Below are 17699 nucleotides of genomic sequence, written 5' to 3'. Positions count from 1 at the left end.
ATGAAGAGGGCGTGACGATTTTTTTCCCTTTAGATGAAAGAAATAGAAATAGTTCTCTTTTCTGTTGACAATAAAGTTTAAATTGAGAAAGAACAAAAACAAAAAAAAACATAAACTGAGAGTAAGAGAGAACAGGGGAAAAATCTAACACAGTTTAAATTATAAGCGTTTTTTTATTCCCACTAATGATTTTGATTCCCATAATGTTGTTGTCATATCTATTCACATTCTGTTTACTTGCAATGAATGTTTTTCCTTGATTCCAGGATCTCCACTGAAAGACAAATTTATTTTATTTTAAAAACTTTATAGTAATCTAAAGTTTAAAATTATGACTTTCAACTCTTAAGAAAATTTGTCTTTAAGAAATAAAAATAACACACAGCCAACTCTTTCAATTCTTTTAAATTTTGGTTGTAAAATCACCATAAAACAAAGAATCATCCAGAAATTTTTTAAACAGCAACCTAACGATGAACTGATGATAGCGATAATAGTTCAGCAGCACTCCGCTATGAGCATCTACGTTAGGCCACGGATTCTTGACCTGTAACAGCGATTTCAAGATTTATAAAACCAAAGAAAATCAAAAATCTGAATGATAGTGTAAATAGTACCTTTCCCAGCTCAGTAAGAATAGGAGGCACCACTTCATAAAGATTTGAGACCCCTATCGAGTTGAATAATTTGTGAGCAGGTAAAATAATTTTAAAAGCATGACCAGATTAAATATTAAGGGGGAAAACGTTACCAGCTGAAAAAGAGGGTAGATGCTTCAAGGCAAACATATCTTGGATCTGTTTTACGCAAGACACCATGGCCATATCCTGGAACAGCTAAGATTTCAAAAATTCTTAGCTGAACATCATAAGTCTAGCAGATTATAAGAGTCATTCTTGGAACTCTCTCTGACTTGTAGTTTCGAAGAATAGAAGGATTCATTTAGGAGATAAATAAGAGGGGTTACCTGATTAGCCAAACCATGGAGTGGCCCAGCTAAACAATTTTAATGCAGCTGCAGAAGAAAGATATGAAACCAAAATTGCTGAACATCATCAAAAACTATTAAATCTGTATCCCTGAACATTACCTGTGTAAATCACGAGCAGCCACAGGGCATGTTAGAGGTGTTGGCAACAAGTGTGGTACGTTTCATGACAGATTCCTAACGACCATCAGGCAACGTCATTGACAATTCTGGCCTTGTGGGAAGTCCATAAGAACCTAATTTATGAGAAAACCATTAGATCAAATGTCTAAACTGTATGAACAATATGCAGATTCAGAATGAGAGAGATCTACCTCAGCCATTTCACTTCCTCTCTCACAACCATCATAGACAACAACATCGGAGTTGGAGTACTATGTCTAAGAAAGAATTAGCTTTGGAAGTTCAATATATCCAGTAATTAAGTGGAATAAAACAAGTATGTCACAACCTACCTTGGAAAGTGTCTGACTGACAACAGGAATGGCATAGGTTCCATCAAGAACAGAAGGGCATCAAGGACACGCTGACAAGAAGAAAAGAAAGCAATCAACAATACACATCTTTACCATTGTTAAAAATAAAAATTGAGTAATTACCTGTCCAGTAAGTAGAAGAGTATCGGCAGCAAGCTTTGATGCAATTGGCCTAGGCATACGTACAGGACAGCACTGACATATAATCAACCAAACCAAATTAATAAGTTAGCCAAATAGCATAAAATTTACGGTTGCAAGTAGAAAGATAAAAAGACTCATACAAACCTGAAGCATGGTGTACGATTTCTTGATTCCCTGGAATTCAAGCACTATCATTGTATCCTGGGAAATGAAAATCACCGACAAAAACCATGAGCGACAAGCAAAACATGATCTCCAACAGGGGAGTGATTAATAATACCAATTGATCAAGTCAGGCATATATTAACTCAAACATTGAAGGTAACGAAACCCATGATGATTCATCAACGTATTCTCAAAGAAGGTGTGCATTCAAGAGTTATAAATATTCGATCATCAGAAAAGAAAAAGAAAAAACTATTCTCAGTGTAAAGAGATAAAGCAGTCAAACAAAAAACATTACCAGAATTGGTGAAACTGGGAACTAGTCCCAAGGACAATCTTTGTTAAGAGCTGGGACAGAAACACCCCCGAGGGATGTACACATTACTGAATATTCCCGCAATAGTTTTCCAAAGGCATCCTGTGAGACATGAACAAAAAAAAAATGTCAGAAGTCATGCACAGACTGCAGTGTGTAATGGTCAAAGAAATCAGAAAACTTCATGTTAGGCAAGAATATAAAATCCAACAAAACCTGAACTCCATATCGAAGATGATTTCCCAAAATTCCTGCTCCAAGCTCCAGAGAGAGTGGCTGTAATAACAGGGCAAATTATATGTTAGCTACAGATGAATAACCCTAGAAAAACAGAAAAGAGAAAAGAAAGTCAAGATAAAGAGAACTCACCAACCTTGTGCGAGCAGGATCATTAACAGTGAATCCAGCTGCTTCCTAGTAAATAATACAACAAACTTCACAATCAATCGAAATGAACAAACACTTAAATTTCCATTAACGTAACCACTCGATGTTCATAAAACATGGAGGATCACCTTGCCGGCTCTCGAGATGAGAGAAACCCGACGAACCAGAGAACCAATTTGAGAATTGTTTTACAAGATTATTCGATAAAAAAGAGAAAAGAGCTAACAAGTGCTCATATAAACAGCTAAGAATTCCCAACGGCCTTCTGCCTCCAGCCAACCACGTGTCGCAAGCTTGTACCACATAAGTTCACACGTGAGAGTCGCACGTGTGGGCTCTGCAAAATATCTTCAAAATCCCATCTGTAACAGTAAACCAGTAAAATTTCAAGCCACCACAAGTTATTGTGTCTCCCTCTTGACTGCAAAAAAAGTTTGAACTCAGTTGACCATCAAGACTAAGACCATGTGAACACTTAAATAGAGAGACACTTCAATTAAACCCTAAAAATTGTAAATGGAACCAAAAAAAAAAAACAAAAAAAAAGAGTGCATAACTACCTGAGATCCCCAGACACGATTTGGACGAGAGAAGTTGGTTGGCAAAGATGCTATAAAACCCCACACCAAGATTCTGGAGATCCTGAAACACCAGATTTTAAGTAAGTTAGACCAATCCAAGAAGCAACAACGAAGCTGAAGTGAGGAGGAATGAGACAAAATTATATGAAAAGATGTAAAAAAACCTCTTGTTTTAGATAGCTCAAGTAAGATCCCCACAATTGAAGAAGGCTAACTAACGAGGCCATCTCCTCACTTGGCCACATATTGCTTGGCTGCGGCAGTGTTGCCTCCTGTAACAATACAATCTGCAGATAACAAAACAGTTACCATGGCCAACACGCACCTACCAGAAAGAGACATGTCAAAACAGATGGGACATTGTCGGATCCATAAGAAAAAGAAAACATATGAAGATTAAGAGTAAGAGAAACAGACCTTGTTAGTTTTCAATGGAGGTCAATCATCTTTCTTGTCCAAGAGATCAGTGGCAGCTTTGAATGGCTTCCAAGCATGACTCTCATCAAACATCACCACTCCAAAAGCAGTATTCGGTTTCACCAAACTTCATAGGTCACGTCTCAGCTAGACATTGAGCTCCAATCTATTACAAAAACAACTCGGCCATGCTGCAATTCAAACAATGATCATTGCAAAGGATAATCAAGTTAGGATCTGATACAGTTATCGAATAAAGCTAAATAACTCAGTACATGTAGGATCTGATACATTTACCTTTTGGACTCCATAGCACGAATTAGCTAACACGAGAGTTGGTAGCCATTGATCTACTTCCAGGATCCACACACACCTTCAAGAAACATTCCAAACTCAGTGTATCCAGACTATAAAAATAAGAACACATGCTGGTTAGGTAGTTAAAGATATCCTATAAATTTGAAACTTTCATCGGAAGAGTGAACATGTTAAATTACCTTTGGAGTACATGTATTCTCTCCAACTGGTTTTGGGATGATCCACAAGGCCTGAAAGTAACACCATAAGTAACAAGACGTATGTTAAAAAATCAAACGAGACAACGAGTAGTGAAAGAAGATGCGATTCGGGAATTATACTTACAGGGAAAAAGTGCGTTGTCCACGTTTCTGCGATAACTTTTACCACACAAGCTGCATCTTATTCAACAACCTCCACATCTGAATAAAGAATTCTCTTCAAACAGGTAAAGATAAAACAGTAAAAGGAAAGGAATTTGAGATACTTACAGAGATTAAGAAAAAGGATATTAATTTTCCATTCCATCTTTGTTGTTGCTGCGTCATATAGCGTGCAAGCATCATCCCTCATTCTGTGAAGAAAGCATATTCTCCATCCTAGAGAAGCAACAAGCCAACAACATGGTCTGATACTAAAGGGTTTGGCCGTCGCTTTGCTTCCTCTTAAGGACCTGGTTTAGCAAAGCTTAGGTCAGATATTTCTCCTGCAGCCATCACAACTTCACTAGCTCATCATCATGTACAATCTGCAACATAGCAATGATAAGCCACACTTCAATCAAGATAAATGTTTTACCAAAAAGAAACAAAGAGAGAGAAAAAAATAGAACCTTGGCCATTGAGTTTGATCTGCAAGCAAGCAGCCTCCTTCCTCGAATCATCCACCAAAAGAAACATCTGGGCTCTTCACTTGGCTCCTTGTGTTATGTATCTTCCACTAGCAAGATGCACCTACCAGAAAGAGACATGCCAAGACAGATGGAACATTTTCGGATCCATAAGAAAAAGAAAACTCATGAATTCATAGTCAGAGAAACGGACCTTGTTAGTTTTCAATGGAGGTCAATCATCTTTCTTGGCCAAGAGATCAGTGGCAGCTTTGAATGGCTTCCAAGCATGACTCTCATCAAACATCACCACTCCAAAAGCAGTCTTCGGCTTCACCAAACTCCATAGGTCACGTCTCAGCTAGACATTGAGCTCCAATCTATTACAAAAACAACTCGGCCATGCTGCAAAATTCAAACAATGATCATTGTAAAGGAGAATCAAGTTAGAATATGATACAGTTAGCCAATAAAGCTAAATAACTCAGTACCTGTAGGATCTGATACATTTACCTTTTGTACTCCATAGCACGAATTAGCTAACACGAGAGTTGGTAGCCATTGAGCTCCTTCCAGGCTCCCCACACACCTTCAAGAAACATCCCAAGCTCAGTTTATCCAAACTATAAAAATAAGAACACATGCTGGTTAGTTAATTAAAGATATCCTATAAAGTATATCAATATTTGAAACTTTCATCGGAAGAGTGAACATGTTACATTACCTTTAGGAGGACATGTCACCTCTCCAACTGGGTTTGGGATGATCCACAAGGCCTGAAAGTAACACTAGATGTAACAAGACGTATGTTAAAAAATCAAACAAGACAACGAGTAGTGAAAGAAGATGCGATTCGGGAATTATACTTACAGGGAAAAAGTGTGTTGTCCACGTTTCTGCGATAACTTTTACCACACAAGCTGCATCATATTCAACAACCTCCACATCTGAATACAGAATTCACTTCAAACAGGTAAACATAAAACAGTAAAAGGAAAGGAATTTGAGATCACTTACAGAAATTAAGAAAAAGGATATTAGTTTTCCATTCCATCTTTGTTGGAAATTGCTGGGCTCTTCCATGGCCAACACGCACCTACCAGAAAGAGACATGTCCAAACAGATGGAACATTGTCGGATCCATAAGAAAAAGAAAACATATGAAGATTCAGAGGAAGAGAAACAGACCTTGTCAGTTTTCAATGTAGCAATTATCATATAGTGGAGGTCAATCATCTTTCGGCCAAGAGACCAGCGGCAACTTTGAATGGCTTCAAGGGATGAATCTCATCAAACATCCATGGCCTAAAAAAAAAAAAATGCGAATTTGCAAACAAGAAGAAGAACGACGGGAAAGATAGAGAGAGTGAGATCAGATAGTACCAAGTTTAATTGTGTAGGAAGAGGTCTTCTAGGGTTTGGTCGTCTTTGCTTCCTCCTTAAGACCTGGTTTAGCAAAGCGTAGCTCAGATATTCCTCCTGCAGCCATCACAACTTCACTAGCTCATCATGTACAACCTGCAACATAGCCATGATAGGCCACAATTCAGTCAAGATAAATGCTTCCAAGCCAACCACCAAAAAGAAACACAGAGAAAAAATGGAACCTTGGCCACTAAATTTGATCTGCAGGCAGCCTCCTCGAATCCACCAGTTAACAGAACAAACATCTCGATTGGCTCCTTGTGATATGTGTATCTTCAATGGAAAACAGCAGTCTTCGGTTACACCACCAAACTCCATAGGTCTCGTCTCAGCTACACAACACAGAACATCTTAAAGAAGACAAATAAATGTTAATCTTACAAAACCACCTAACAGAGATCAAAACGAAAAACAAAAAAAAAAAAGAAGCGAAGTTGGAAGGCAAACCGTGGAGGAGAAAGAGAGAAGCTGGGATTGCTCTTTGAGTTTGGCCTTTGCAAGAAGCCTCCTTCCTCGAGTCCACCAATCAACAGAACAAACATTCAATTGGCTCCTTGTGTTATGTATCTTCCATGAGCAAGATGCACCTAGCAGAAAGAGACATGCAAAAACAGATCATACATTGTCGGACGATCCATAAGAAAAGAAAAAACAGAAGAAGATTCAGAGAAACAGACCTTGCTACTTTTCAATGGAGGTCAATCATCTTTCTTGGCCAAGAGATCAGTGACAGCTATGAATGGCTTCCAGGCATGACTCTCATCCAACATCACAACTCCAAAAGCAGTCTACGGTTAAACCAAACTCCATAGGTCTCGTCTCAGCTACACAACACAACACAGAACATCACAAAGAAGACAAATAAAAATCAATGTTACAAAACCACACAACAACAGAGATCAAAAACGAAAAGAAGAAGAAGCAAAGTTGGAAGGCAAACCATGGAGGAGGGAGAAAGAGAGAAGCTGGTTGAAGGTAAACATGTAGCAAACACAATCCCTCCTAAATTCTGGCTTCATACAGAACATACACGTCTCGATGGTTTTGCAATCCTGTCCAAAAAAAAAAAAAAAACAGAGGAAAAAGATGAGAACAGAGGGAAAAAGATGAGAATTTGCAAACACGAAGAAGAACGGAAAGAGAGAAAGTACCAAAATTTGATCTTCTAGGGTTTGGTCGTCCCTTTGCTTCCGCCGTTTTATCCTCCGGCGAAGACAAGACCTAACAACAACAGTGACAATTTTTTACCAAAAAAAAAAAACAACAGTGACAATTAAAATTAGAATTTGGAAACACGAAAAGAAGAAGAACGGAAAGAGAGAAAGTACCAAAATTTGCTTCCTTTAGGGTTTGATCGTCCCTTTGCTTCCTCTCCGTCTCTCGCCGTTTTCTTCTCCGGCTAAGACAAAAGACCTAACAACAGAGTAAAGCAAACACTCAGATGTTGGAGTTTCGAAATCATATTAAAAAAAACAAAAATCAATTAATATGAGATGAAGGAAGGGGATAGAGCTTACTTACTTTGATCTCGATTCCATCGGCTTCATCATCATCAATTCATCATCGATTCGTCGCAGAGCTTGTTCGACGGAACCTTTTTTTTTGTTTTTTTTTGTTTTTGTTTAGGGAAGAAAAGATGTGTGAGTGTGAGTGTGAGTGTGAGTGTGAGTGTGAGTGTGAGTGTATTTATAAGTTAGGGTTTACACGAAAAATATAAAAATAGGATTACTTTGTTGTTTCTTTTTCCTATTCCTTTTTTCATTTTTTTTTTGTGGATTAAAGTTTCCTTTTTCCTTTTTTTGTTGACCAAAATAACAAAATTTCCTTTTTAATTTTCTTTTGTTTATGACAAATTTTATTTTATTTTATTTTTGTTGCAATTAAAAATAAGAAAAATGGATTTTTTTTTTTTATCTTAACGGTAGTTAGTTCAATGATTTAAAATTTGTATTTGAATATCTTGCATCCTAATTTATTGTGTTGTTTAGCATTTAAGCCCAAATATAAAGGCCCAAGTACAACAATTGGAGAGATCATCTTCTCTTTGGCGGTTTGGAGAATCAGGTTATTTTTACCAAATACTAAATATGTAGCATTGGACTAGTCGATGTCTGTAAATTGTCTCTTCCAAATCTTGCAAATAAGAAACCCGAGAAGCTTAGGTGTGATAATAGATCTGATTCTGTTGGCGTCTGCTCATATATCTCTTCCACATCTTAGCAATAACCTCACCTTACAGCATAATTTTAAACAAAAACAAAGAACATCAAATACATACAATGAACTTCGTTCGGTACGGCCTAAACCATGTCAGTTTTGAATTTGAGTTTTGCAAAATTCAAAACCATGTCCTTTTGGCCTTGAGTTGATTGTTTTATTTAATTTTCGAAAACTTAAATTGAAATATTACGTGTGTATTAGATTTCGATAAATCGAGAGTGTTGGTTTCAGCGTTGACACTTGACAGAATACGTACAATTTCATAGAGTAGTGTTACTTCTTTTTCTTTTTAGATACCGTAAAGTTATGTTTTATTTACCGCACAAAACAACTCTGCACGTCAAAATAATAAAAAATAAAAAATTACTGAAAGAGAACGACAAGAAATAAAAACCCAAATCTCGAAAAAAAGTTGTTTATAAAGGTCTGCGGAGTCAGAAACTAAGTTTCTTGCGATCTAAGGTACTCTTTTCTTGGACTTTTCATATCATTCTTTCCTCTGTCAGTCAAATCAAGAGAAAGAGATTGAGAAAAGTGATACAAGAACACAAGAACGGTTTCTCTCGTTAATGGATCGCGACTCCAAGAAACCTGGTAGAGCTTTGCCGGCGCCGAGGGAAGTTCAAGTGAATGCTGCGGCGGTGACATCTCTCGCTCCTGGTTTCCGATTTCATCCAACCGATGAAGAACTCATTACCTATTACTTGAAGAGGAAGGTTCAGGGAAAACCCATGCGTTTGGATGCTATTGGAGAAGTCGATTTTTACAAGCACGAGCCATGGAACTTACCAGGTAAAAATCTTCCGCTGTTTCTTGGCTTTTTGAGTCTCGAGTGTTAGATTTCGTGTCCTTCAAGTTTGTGTGATCAGTGAGATAACTCTACGCGCAGGGTTTTAACTCGATGGGTTCTGGGGATTTCAGTAGCTTTTGCTATGCTTACTTGAAATCTGAAGCATTTCTCGCAAATTCATGTAGTGAAATTGGCTGCTTGTAACTCAAGAAATGTAGTCTTTGTGGTTTTTCTGTTGTTGCAGAGCATTCGAAGTTGAAGACAAGGGACAAAGAATGGTACTTCTTCAGTACCTTGGATAAGAAGTATTCAACTGGTACTTGTGTAAAGCGAGTTACAAAGCAAGGCTACTGGAATACCACTGGAAAAGACAAGGAAATCCGCAGAGGAGACGGTGAGGTGAGCATTGCAATTGGTATGATGAAGATTCATGTGTTTTACAAGGGGCGTTCTCCAAACGGTCGGCGAACTAATTGGGTGATGCATGAGTATCGCCTCTCTAAAAATGACGAAGGCCTTCAGGTGATTTCTTTTATATAGTCTCTCTCTGTTTTTCTTATTGTGTTGAATGTCACTAAAACTGGATTTGGTAATCTCTTGTGATTCTGGATTCAACTCTTATCTGTGACTTTGTGTTTATGGGAAGCAGGTAGATGCGTACGTATTGTGTAAAGTTTTCCGCAAGCAAAACCCTGGGGAACCTAATGAAAGCAGATATGCACCATTCGTAGAACAAGAGTGGGATGATGATGGTGAAAGAGCTGTGAGCCATGTTCCAGTTGTTGTGGATGCCAACAGAGTCAACGAGACTCAACAGGTTTTTGCTTCTTCATATATACTCTGTTTTTTTGCCCTTATGCTTTACATTGCAGCAAACGTGAACCGTAAAGCTATGAAAACTTTGTGTAGATCGATGGCAACAACAAGGAACATGATGATCAGGCACTGAAGAGAGCACCAATATTGCCTCATTGTGACATCGACAAAGAAGCTCCATTGCCTTTATGTGTCCTCAACAAACAAGCTCCGCTGACTCTCGTCCAACACAAACGCAAGCGTCGAGTCGATTCTAGTGGAAACTCCAACAGCTCAAGCCAAATGACTCAAGACCATAGTTCCTCCACAGCAACGATTGTTGACACCGGTGCCGCTGAGCCTGAGCCGCTGACAAACTCAGAACAAACAAGTGTGCTTAAGAGCCGCCTCGGCAGTATGATCTTAGATCTGGGGAACAAACAAGAAGAAGCAGTAGCTGAAAAGGTGCCTGCAACAACAAGCTCCCTCACCAAGAGTATCCAGGATCTGATGAATGAGAAGGACGAGATGGTTGTGCTTAGAGAAACGCAAATGCGTGAAACGATAGAGGCAGAAATATTGATAAACTATCTTGAAGATCAGATTAAAACGTTGCGTAAGGAGAAAATGAGGAGCTGAGGAAGAAGAACAAAAGTAACAAGGGACAGATCACCAAAAACCACTAGTCATGTTTCTTCTTTCTCTTGTACTTTCTTTTCGCATAGTCATGTGAGCTATGGTTGATGAATATGTGAAACTCTATTGCACAATTAGGATCAAGTACTCTGTTCTACGATTTGCAATTTTATCATCTAAAACAATAAATGCAAAATATAAGATTACAAAATTTATGTAGATATTTTAGTAATATTATGATCAGTTTTTCAAGGCTGTTTGGATTTTGTATATTTGAGTAAGATATTTTAAATGACAACGAAAAATAAATAGATTGAAAAAACAGATAATTGCCATTTCCCAACGACCTACCCCTCAAGTCATGTCACTAAATCGAATATCACCGCACCGTCACTTAAAAGTTCTCTCCAATCTCTCTCTCTCTCCTTCGTGGAAGATTTTAAAACCTTCGTTGCTTAATTTCTTCCTTTTACTTTTTTTTTTTCTTTTTTCTTTTTCTTTTTTTCTTTCCACGGTTTTGGTTTTTGCTTTTGCTTATTTCTAATGGCATCATCATCATCGTGATCGATTTCTCTCTCTCTCTCTCTCTCTCTCTCTTCTCTCTTCTCCAATTTTTCCCAATTCTTTTTTTTAAAACCCTAATTTTTGCGATATCTTAATTTTATCATCAAGTCTCGAAATCTGCACCCCACCGGATAAAAACCCTAACTTTCTTTCTGGGTTCACGGAGATTTTGATGGGTCGTGACTCAGTGACGACGTCGCTTGCTCCTGGGTTCCGATTTCACCCTACGGATGAGGAACTCGTTCGTTACTACCTTAAGCGTAAGGTCTGTAACAAACCCTTTAAGTTCGATGCTATCTCCGTCACCGACATATACAAATCCGAGCCTTGGGATCTACCAGGTTCCCAATCTATCTCTTTTCTTTTGTTTTCTGGTTAGATCGAATTATAAAAATCTAGAATTGTGATTGATTCGATTGATTTTGATTGTTTATAGACAAGTCGAAGCTGAAAAGTAGAGACTTGGAATGGTACTTCTTTAGTATGCTGGATAAGAAGTACAGTAATGGTTCCAAGACGAATCGTGCGACGGAGAAAGGGTATTGGAAGACGACTGGTAAAGATCGGGAGATTCGTAATGGTTCGAGAGTCGTGGGGATGAAGAAGACACTTGTTTATCACAAGGGTCGAGCTCCTCGTGGTGAAAGGACCAACTGGGTTATGCATGAGTATCGGCTTTCTGATGAGGACTTGAAGAAAGCTGGTGTGCCGCAAGTAAGGTTTTGTTTTGAAAGTTTTTATCTTTAATGCCTATGGATTGAGTTATTGACTTTGTTGNCCCAATCTATCTCTTTTCTTTTGTTTTCTGGTTAGATCGAATTATAAAAATCTAGAATTGTGATTGATTCGATTGATTTTGATTGTTTATAGACAAGTCGAAGCTGAAAAGTAGAGACTTGGAATGGTACTTCTTTAGTATGCTGGATAAGAAGTACAGTAATGGTTCCAAGACGAATCGTGCGACGGAGAAAGGGTATTGGAAGACGACTGGTAAAGATCGGGAGATTCGTAATGGTTCGAGAGTCGTGGGGATGAAGAAGACACTTGTTTATCACAAGGGTCGAGCTCCTCGTGGTGAAAGGACCAACTGGGTTATGCATGAGTATCGGCTTTCTGATGAGGACTTGAAGAAAGCTGGTGTGCCGCAAGTAAGGTTTTGTTTTGAAAGTTTTTATCTTTAATGCCTATGGATTGAGTTATTGACTTTGTTGAGTCGTTTTTTTTTGGTGGTGTGTGGAGAAGGAAGCATATGTGTTATGTAGGATATTTCAGAAGAGTGGTACCGGGCCTAAGAATGGGGAGCAGTACGGTGCTCCATTCCTTGAGGAGGAGTGGGAAGAAGATGCAATGACATATGTACCAGAACAAGATGCTTTCAGTGAAGGATTGGCTGTCGATGACGATGTCTATGTCGATATTGATGAAATTGATGAGGTTTGTGTTACAAGTAGATCCTACCTCGCTCTTCAATAATATAGAAATTTTTTTTTTTGTGAATACTGTGTAGTGTAAGAGTGATCAGTGATGTGGTTAGATAGATGGTGTGGAATACTACAAATGCAAAAGAGCGATGAGGGGAGTGTTTTGTGTTAGGCATGAACTTGCTTAGTGCTGGAATAGTATACCTACCTGTTTAGATTAAAAAGATGAGGGATGGATGTTAGTTAGTATAGTAGGTCCTGGCATATTCATGATGATATACATATCTTTACATCTTCTTATTGTTTGTATTCGTTCATGATTTTATCTTTTGTGTGAGCGTCTGAATGTGATTTCCTTTCGCAGAAGTCCGAAAATCTGGTGGTCTATGATGCTGTTCCTATTCTACCTAACTATTGTCATGGAGAATCAAGCAACAATGTTGAATCAGGAAATCACTCAGACTCTGGAAATTACATTCAACCAGGAAACTACGTTGTCGACTCTGGTGGCTACTTTGAACAACCAATTGAAACTTTTGAGGAAGATAAGAAGCCTATCATACGGGATGGTAGCATACAGCCTTGTTCTCTATTTCCGGAGGAACATATTGACTGTGGCGTGCAAGACGAGAATGCGGTGAATCTGGACTCATCCAACAATAATGTGTTTGTGGCTGATACATGTTACAGTGACATTCCTATTGATACTAACTATTTGCCTGATGAGCCGTTCATGGATCCTAACAACAGTCTTCCACTCAACGATGGTCTGTACCTGGAAACGAATGATCTCAGCATTGCTCAACAAGATGATTTTAACTTCGAAGATTATCTTAATGATTTTAACTTTGACGATGATGGTTTTACTCTTGATGATCCTGAATTAGATGCTCTCCTCGACCAAAAAGTAAGACTTGTGCTTTCAACGTGCTTAGTTTTTTCTGCATGTTAAAACTCCTCTTTAACTCACCTTTACACAAACAGCCTGCCCCTGAAGAATTGGAGAAGGAGGTCGCAGAAGGCAAAGAGATGGTGGAGAAAAAGGAAAGAGGTGAAGGATCTTCCTCAAAACAAGATGCAGATCTCACGGACTTTGATTCAGGTAACACTCAGATATTCATTGATTCATCGTAAAACAAATTATTTGATGATCGATTCTGACGCCTTCTGAAACTAAATCCTGCAGCTTCAAAGTACCCTTTTCTCAAAAAGACAAGCCACATGCTTGGAGCTATTCCTGCTCCATCTTCATTTGCTTCACAGTTCAAATCAAAGGACGCAGCAATCAGGCTACACTCAGCACAATCTTCTGGTTCAGTTCACGTGACTGCAGGTATGATCAGAATATCAAACATGACTCTAGCAGCGGATAGCAGTATGGGCTGGGCATATGACAAGAACGGTAACCTCAACGTAGTCCTTTCATTTGGAGTGGTCCAACGGGATGATGGGCTAAATGCCTCGGGAAGTAAGACAGGAACTACGGAGACAAGAGCTATGTTGATCTTCATGTGTTTATGGGTTCTCTTACTCTCTGTTAGCTTCAAAATAGGAACCCTGGTCTCTGCCCGGTAGTAGCATCAAAAGTTGAATCGTCTCAAAAAGACTTTTTTGGTGTTTGTATGTCTTCAATTATATAGCGTTTACTCTGGCAGTGCTTTGCTGCTCAATATTTATTTTTATCTTTTCAAAAGGGATTTTGTGTAGTTTGAAATTCTCTTTATGATTCCATACAAGTGACGACTACACTAAGTCTTATTTTTTTCTGGTCGATGATGATAATTAAGTGACATCTTAAGAGAGCAAAAAAGGGATATAGTTTCTGAGATTAAACTACACCAATGATTGAGCAATAATAAACCTAGATTTAATCTTCTTTAAAGATTCGTTTCAAAAGCAGTCGAAGTCACATGTATAGTCCATGCACAACAGAAGGAATCTTAGCTGTTCATGAAGGATTCACTATTATTATTACCTGCGATAGATAAATGTTGTGAATATTCTCGAATAATTAAGGGAAACAAGCATTCATATTTCATAACAAACAACTGATTCTAAATCTTTGATAATAAAATAAGAAAGAACATATTCCCCAGACTTAGCGCTCTCATTCTCCTTATAAACCAATGTTTGATTCTCTGTCTTTGTCAAATTCAACGGTGAGCTTCTTCAAAAGCTTATGTATTTGTGTAGCTTTATACTGTTTGGGAGTTACTTTCCAAATAAACCCCACACACCACCAGAGCCTTGCCTTTGCACAGTCCCGCCTTCTCCTTCATCAGATGCTGACTTTTGTCTTCTAAGCATCTCAACTTCAGCTTCAATGGATTGCCCTGACTCCAATGCTTTCTGCAATTCCGCTATTTGTGCCTGAGACATGCCATTAGATATAATCGCGATTGAGTAGGAGATTTTGGAAAGAGACATAATAGAAACAAAGCTTCAGCAGGCTTAGGAACCTCGAGTTTAAAGCATCTTGATCGTTCTGAAATAAGTTGACCTTGTACAGATTGGAGTTCCTGCGATAATGTTTAAAGATTGTGAATTGTGTTCACAGAAACGCAAAAAGGGATAACTATAATTAGCTTGACAGTTGGAGATAACGTACTTGGGATAGTTCAGTGTGACTGCTATTGACTTCATCTATCTTTTCCCTGAGCTTCGCGTTTTCTACTTGGGTTTCTGCAACAGATGACTCCAATGTTCTTTTCTCTTCTTTAATTGCATCGATTCTGTTCCTAATATCTCTCTCCGGGTTACTGCCTCCAATTCCATTGAGAGTTGGATTTGCAGGTGGAGGATAATCCGACTTATCTGACTTGGCTATGGCATAAGCAGCAGTGACAGAGGCTGCAGCTGCAGCGGCTGCTGGTGACTTAAAAATTTTGGGATGTGAGGGTTCACTTGTTTTTAGTCTCATGACATATATCTGTGTGAAAAGAAACACGAGCTCAAATAAGATATCAATAAGATTTTAGTTGTGTAAGTTGTAATCTATTGCTATGAGCTTACATCATTGTTATACTTCCCGTTATAGCCGCCAAAAGCTACTAAGATGTTGTCTCCAAATACTGATGCTGAGCACACACTGAGACCCTGCAGTTAAATCATAGACCACATAAGACAACTCGGATAGGAAAGAAAATGAAACATCTAAGATTGGATTCTAGTTTTTGGAAGTATCCACCTCACTAGCAAGTGGATGTCTTGCTTCTACATGGGATGATGTGGACCACACCAGCTTTGACATATTTAGAACAAGGGTCTCTAAACAACCTGCGCCAGAAAGAAAAGAGTTACAGAGGAGACTTGCAAACAGAGTTTTAACTGCAAAATCGTGTTAAGCGAGGAGACACTATTCTAGAAGCAGAGAGTGCATTTACCGGTACTATTATCACCGCCCCCGGCAATATACCAATTTTCGTCAATGGTTATTCCAGCGTGTCCTGCTCGAGGAGTTACAACATCTCCCTGAACATGAGGCTGTGACCACTCCATCTGCCATGAGTTTATAAATTCATCAGAATATGATGAAGACGACAAAGTAAATTTAAGAAAATATGCTTACAGTTTGCAAGTCAAGGATATGAAGATCATTATAGAAGATCGAATGAGAACAACCACCAAAAATAAAGAGGTAATTATCGGAATGTGTGGCAGCTGTGTGATCAAATCTGGGAACTGGGCGTGTCTGCCTATCAACCAAAAAAGCACACAATGCAAAACACTTAGATGTAAGACCAGGTAGACAAAACTGCAGTAAACATAAGCATGGATATAGCTGTCTGCACATTTGCCTAAACTTACGTTGTCTCGACCACATCCCAAGCCATCGTCTCAAGATCGAGAACATGCAGATCATTCAGCAGTCTTCTGTTCTTATCTTCGCCACCAAAAACAAAAAGTCGGGACCCACCCAGTGTAATGGAATGTCCACCACGTGATACCTGTAAAAGATAGAAGGAATATAAACTATCCAAAACAGCAATAACATACATCGCAAGCAGCAATTCAGAGAACTGTTTTCTTACCGGAACATTCCCCGATGCATCAATGACTCCACACAAATGTGTTTCCAAATCAATGAACCTCACTGTAAGGAAAAAAAACAAAAACAAAAATAAGAGAATTTCAAAAGAGTATCCAATCAGACGGAAAGCTGGATATGGCTAACCTGACATGTTATCTGATGACTTCTTGGAGTGTCCCCCTACCAGAAGAAGCTTGTTTCCCCACTTAATCTGCCAAAATGTTTACAATTTAACAATTTGAAGTATGATTGCAAAATTCTTCGTCACGTAAAAAAAGGACTTACCATGCGATGGTCTGAAATAGCAGGAAAAGCTTCTCGTAAGCTACTACCATCATCTTCTTGAATGCTCTCAGCACTTGATGATTCAGTTTTCAGTTTCAAACTAGACCAAGTCAAACTTCTAAGATCAAACACCTGATACAGCTAAGTTTATCAAAATCACCACAGATTCATGAAAACAAAAAGGAAGATGATACACACACACAATGAAACTACCTGCACATCAGATAAGTATCGGCCATTACGGCTTCCACCAACAATGTAGAGCTTTTCATCAACAACCACTGCCGCATGCTGCATTTTTCAAGACAACACATGAATATAATTTTAAGAGAGATGATCTCAAATCAACACAAATGCTTAACCACTGAAATCACCACCTTGTAGCGAGCTGAAGCTCGAGAGTTTGAAACAGGGAGTGGTGACCATTCATCGTGAGCGAGATTTGAATGCCAATCACCAACGTCTATCTCTTTCCTGATCTCTTCCATTACTGAAGGCTACGTCACAGCTTCAGACTGACAACAAAAATTAGGAGACGAGTTCCGATCACATTCGATTTAACAATCGGATACAAGAAACTCTATAATCAAGTAGATGGATACGACTTCTAAAATCCAGAATTGAGCTTCTCACGATCCATATGGAAAGAAGGAGAAAACGACGAGATCCTAGTACGTGCTCAGGGACGATCACGAAATCAAAGTTGGGGACATTGCAATTACAAAGAGATCTGAACACTAAATTCGAAATTGCTCTCACGAAAGCTAACTAAAGAGAAGATAATGGAGAAAATAAAGGGAAGGAGAGAGACGAACAAAGTTAAAAACCGAAATGGCGGCGATGACCAGAGCCGCCGGAGAACGTTGATGGTATCGGAGCCGGGGAGGGGGTGAAGGATTGTGAAAAGTGAGATCGAATCTCCAAGTGTATTCT

General features: G+C 38.7%; 3 protein-coding genes and 1 long non-coding RNA gene across 12 annotated transcripts; 2 read left to right on the top strand and 2 right to left on the bottom strand.

The window, feature by feature from the left end:
- Positions 271-7426, bottom strand: LOC104708680. Of its 5 annotated transcripts, none has more exons than XR_002033060.1 (34): positions 7354-7426; positions 7177-7246; positions 6966-7077; positions 6703-6849; positions 6473-6612; positions 6208-6375; positions 5984-6118; positions 5789-5905; positions 5618-5696; positions 5471-5520; positions 5325-5388; positions 5114-5223; positions 4815-5005; positions 4604-4724; positions 4263-4519; positions 4117-4193; positions 3972-4022; positions 3772-3881; positions 3475-3665; positions 3222-3382; positions 3037-3118; positions 2605-2897; positions 2459-2503; positions 2306-2365; positions 2072-2191; positions 1753-1809; positions 1588-1659; positions 1444-1514; positions 1303-1368; positions 1091-1224; positions 968-1015; positions 752-836; positions 618-670; positions 271-547 (listed from the first exon to the last, which is right to left on the bottom strand). It is a non-coding gene; the product is annotated as an uncharacterized LOC104708680 (long non-coding RNA). The 5 variants fall into 5 exon arrangements; XR_002033062.1 differs by having other exon boundaries at positions 752-827; XR_002033063.1 differs by having other exon boundaries at positions 1303-1362.
- On the top strand, positions 8815-10469 carry LOC104709945 (NAC domain-containing protein 78-like). The gene is made up of 4 exons (XM_010426480.2): positions 8815-9037; positions 9280-9557; positions 9685-9852; positions 9945-10469. The coding sequence occupies exons 1-4, from the start codon at positions 8815-8817 to the stop codon at positions 10467-10469; spliced, it is 1194 nt and encodes a 397-aa protein (XP_010424782.2).
- On the top strand, positions 11022-14203 carry LOC104708679 (NAC domain-containing protein 78). 4 transcript variants are annotated; one of them, XM_010425281.1, is made up of 6 exons: positions 11022-11371; positions 11467-11744; positions 12273-12464; positions 12816-13358; positions 13436-13553; positions 13638-14203. In XM_010425281.1, the coding sequence occupies exons 1-6, from the start codon at positions 11203-11205 to the stop codon at positions 14024-14026; spliced, it is 1689 nt and encodes a 562-aa protein (XP_010423583.1). In that variant the 5' UTR covers positions 11022-11202; the 3' UTR covers positions 14027-14203. The 4 variants fall into 4 exon arrangements, with proteins under 4 accessions (XP_010423583.1, XP_010423582.1, XP_010423584.1 ...); XM_010425280.1 differs by having other exon boundaries at positions 12270-12464; XM_010425282.2 differs by lacking the exons at positions 11022-11371; positions 11467-11744 and adding an exon at positions 11883-12178.
- Positions 14397-17690, bottom strand: LOC104708677 (acyl-CoA-binding domain-containing protein 4). 2 transcript variants are annotated; one of them, XM_010425278.1, is made up of 14 exons: positions 17582-17690; positions 17144-17281; positions 16980-17057; positions 16767-16898; positions 16626-16692; positions 16483-16544; positions 16259-16398; positions 16020-16146; positions 15835-15949; positions 15639-15727; positions 15464-15547; positions 15060-15380; positions 14911-14970; positions 14397-14821 (listed from the first exon to the last, which is right to left on the bottom strand). In XM_010425278.1, exons 2-14 carry the CDS (start codon positions 17252-17254, stop codon positions 14663-14665), a joined length of 1545 nt encoding a protein of 514 aa, XP_010423580.1. In that variant the 5' UTR covers positions 17255-17281; positions 17582-17690; the 3' UTR covers positions 14397-14662. The 2 variants fall into 2 exon arrangements, with proteins under 2 accessions (XP_010423580.1, XP_010423581.1); XM_010425279.2 differs by having other exon boundaries at positions 17372-17674.

This window comes from Camelina sativa, chromosome 8, assembly GCF_000633955.1.
Source record: "Camelina sativa cultivar DH55 chromosome 8, Cs, whole genome shotgun sequence".
Lineage (NCBI taxonomy): Eukaryota > Viridiplantae > Streptophyta > Magnoliopsida > Brassicales > Brassicaceae > Camelina > Camelina sativa.
This window is presented reverse-complemented; position numbering and strand designations above follow the sequence as displayed.